This window comes from Carlito syrichta, unplaced genomic scaffold (genome assembly GCF_000164805.1).
Source record: "Carlito syrichta isolate Samal-C Ts95f unplaced genomic scaffold, Tarsius_syrichta-2.0.1 Scaffold135611, whole genome shotgun sequence".
In the NCBI taxonomy this organism is placed as follows: Eukaryota; Metazoa; Chordata; class Mammalia; order Primates; family Tarsiidae; genus Carlito; species Carlito syrichta.
The window spans coordinates 3,532-6,557 of record NW_007079707.1 but is presented as its reverse complement, the minus strand read 5'-3'; the positions used below and the strand labels follow the sequence as shown (position 1 = coordinate 6,557).

At 68.7% G+C, this 3,026-nt stretch overlaps 1 protein-coding gene across 1 annotated transcript in view; it reads left to right on the top strand.

Annotated features, from left to right (window-relative positions):
• The window catches only part of LOC103250862 (mucin-5AC-like), a gene marked incomplete at both ends in the record, with an annotated part of 9,709 nt that overhangs the window by 3,304 nt on the left and 3,379 nt on the right, over positions 1-3,026 (top strand). The window contains 8 exons of the mRNA XM_008049444.2: positions 74-284; positions 381-506; positions 653-770; positions 968-1,106; positions 1,709-1,819; positions 2,313-2,382; positions 2,460-2,597; positions 2,720-2,884. Of these exons, the coding sequence (XP_008047635.2) occupies positions 74-284; positions 381-506; positions 653-770; positions 968-1,106; positions 1,709-1,819; positions 2,313-2,382; positions 2,460-2,597; positions 2,720-2,884 (1,078 nt within the window). The remainder of the gene's footprint in view (positions 1-73; positions 285-380; positions 507-652; positions 771-967; positions 1,107-1,708; positions 1,820-2,312; positions 2,383-2,459; positions 2,598-2,719; positions 2,885-3,026) is intronic.

Sequence of the window (3,026 nt, the reverse complement as noted above, 5' to 3'; positions counted from 1 at the left end):
AGGGTGGGAGGGGGTGGTGCGGGAGGGGTTGTGACCCATGCCTGGACTCAGCTTGCTCCCGTCTCTGCCCCAGGACATCTGCGCAGAGCTCTTGGGGGTCCCGCAGCTTGCAGACTGCTTGGCCCTGGTGGACACAGGCCACTACCTGGAGGCCTGCCGGCAGGACCTGTGTCTCTGCCAGCGGGACCCGACCAGCTGTGTCTGCCACACCCTCGCTGAGTACACGCGGCAGTGTGCCCACGCCGGGGGGCTGCCCCAGGACTGGCGGGGCCCTGGCCTCTGCCGTGAGTGTCCCTCCCCACCCCAGGTGTCAGGGAGGCAGGGAGGGAGGGAAGGGAGGGAGGGCGGTGGGCCATGAGCCGTGCCCCTGCCTCCCGCAGCCCAGACGTGCCCTCACAACATGCAGTACCATGAGTGCCACCCACCCTGCTCTGACACCTGCTCCAATCCCGAGCACTCCCAGGCCTGCGAGGACCACTGCGTGGCCGGCTGCTTCTGCCCCGAGGGTGAGGCGCGTCCTGTGCCCCGGCCCTGCCTTCCAAGCCCGCATGACCTGGTGTCGTGTCCCGCCTGCCGGAGACATCCTGGGCCCCAGGGCGGGGGCCTCTGCCGCGCCCATCCCCCTCCTCACATGCCTGGCTGCTCCCCGCAGGGACGGTGCTTGATGACATTGGCGACGGCGGCTGCGTCCCGGTGTCCCAGTGTGCCTGCACGTACAATGGGGCCACCTACGCGCCGGGGACCATCTACTCCACGGACTGCACCCACTGGTGGGTCCCAGCCCCCCTTCCCCCGCCCCGTGCCCTGGAATGTGGCGCTGGGCTGGCCCCTCTGGGGCCGCAACCTGGGCCGGTGGGCTCCCCTTCCAGGCCCGGAGTCTGGCAGGCCTGGCCGAGTCCCCGCCGGCCCCGACGCGGAGGCGGCTGGCTGCCCCGGGGCCCATGCTCACGTGGCCACCCCGTCTCAGCACCTGCTCAGGAGGCCGGTGGAGCTGCCGGGAGGTTCCGTGTCCAGGCACCTGCTCTGTGCTCGGCGGCGCCCACTTCTCCACCTTTGATGAGAGGCTGTACACAGTCCACGGGGACTGCAGCTATGTGCTGGCCAAGGTAGGCCCGGCCGTCCGGGGTCCGCCAGACATCAGTTTCCAGGATGCTCCCCGACCTTGGCTACGCATAGGGTGACCCTGGGACCGATGGTGGGAGCTTGAGGAGACGCCCCGCCCCCCAGCACTGGTTCCGCACGAGGCCCGGGGGCTGCAGTCAGGGCCTCCACCCCGGGGAGCTGTGCTGACGCTCCTTCGGCCCAGGCCCAGAGTGGACCTCGGGGCCCCATGTTGTGCTGTCCACCCAGGGGTTAGGGCAGACGACATCCTGTGTCTGTGTGACGGTGTCCTGTCATGGCCCCGCTGCCTGGTCCTCTGGGTCCTGCCCACCCCTTCCCCAGGCCCACTGTGCTGTCCTGACTGGGCCCGTCCCACGAGCTCCTGGGGTTGCAGGCTTGCAGGGTGTGGCCTCCTCAGATTTCTCAGCCAGCGGGCGGGTGCATCAGGGGGTCCTCCACCCGGGGTCCTGACAGCGCTTCCCTCCCGGAGGTCATGAGGGCAGAATGAGTTCCAGCGGGGGAGGGGGCTTCCAGCACGGGTGCAGCCCGGGAGGAACAGGGCCAAGGCGGGGTGGGGGTGCGGAGCGTGAGAACACGTGTGTCCCAGCCCTGTGACAGCAGCACCTTCACCGTGCTGGCCGAGCTGCGCCGGTGCGGGCTGACGGACAGCGAGACCTGCCTGAAGAGTGTCACACTGGGCCTGGGCGCGGCGCAGACGGTGAGTGTGGCCTCTGGGCCGGGGAGACCTGCAGGCGGGCCCAGAGAGGGGGCACGCCCATCCCTCACAGCACCCTGCTGCCCAAGCCCTTCCTCCTTGGCGTCAACAGCGAGAGGCTGGAGGACCCTCCGTGATGTTGGCTGGGTCCATGCTCGTGGGTCATCCGAGTGATGGTCTCCAAACGGAGCAGCTCGGGGACGGGACGGGGCCTCCATGCCTGCCCTAACCTGCCCCAGGAGTGGGGAATGTGGAGCGTCTCCAGCCAACATGGCTTCTCCCCAGAAGTCGATTTTGTCATTTTATAAAATGACTTCGGCGTTGACACTATTTAAAAACATGCACGGTCCTCAGAAAACGTAGAAAGTCGGGCCCCTCCCAGGAGCCCTCAGGCAGAGTCTCCCAGCCACCTGCAGGCACGTGTCACAGGCCCCGGTGCCGGGGGACAGGGCCGAGGTGGTGTGCGCTTACCGTCCCCCCGCCCCGGCGCCCGCAGGTGGTTGTGATCAAGGCCAGTGGGGAGGTGTTCGTGAACCAGATCTACACCCAGCTGCCGGTGTCCACAGGTAAGGGCGGAACCCCCAGCCCGGGCTGCCTGGGGTTCTGCCCCACGCCCCCTGCGAACCTGGTCCTGTGTCCACAGCCAACGTCACCCTCTTCAGACCCTCCACCTTCTTCATCATTGCGCAAACCAGCCTGGGCCTGCAGCTGGACGTGCAGCTGGTGCCCACCATGCAGGTGTCCGTGCGGCTGGCGCCCGAGCTCCGTGGCCAGATCTGCGGTGAGAGGCGGCCCCCGGCCCCACCCTGAGCCCCCCGTGGCTGGAGGCTTCACTCTGCCCTCTCGCCCTCTCCCCTGAGACCTCCGCCAGGGCCGAGCTCAGCCCCATCCCGTCCACCCCAGGTCTCTGCGGGAACTTCAACCAGAACCAGGCCGACGACTTCACGGCCCTCAGCGGCGTGGTGGAGGGCACGGCCGCGGCCTTCGCCAACACCTGGAAGGCCCAGGCTGCCTGCCCCAACGCCCGGAACAGCTTTGAGGACCCCTGCGCCCTCAGCGTGGAGAATGGTACCCACCCCCCACCTGGCTCAGTCCCCCGAAGTCCTTCCTGTCCCCCGGGCCATGGAATGCTGGGGCGGGGCTCGGGGACCCCAGGGAGGTGGAGGCCTGTGACAGGCAGGTGTCACGGGGGGGGAGTGGGGCAGACTGG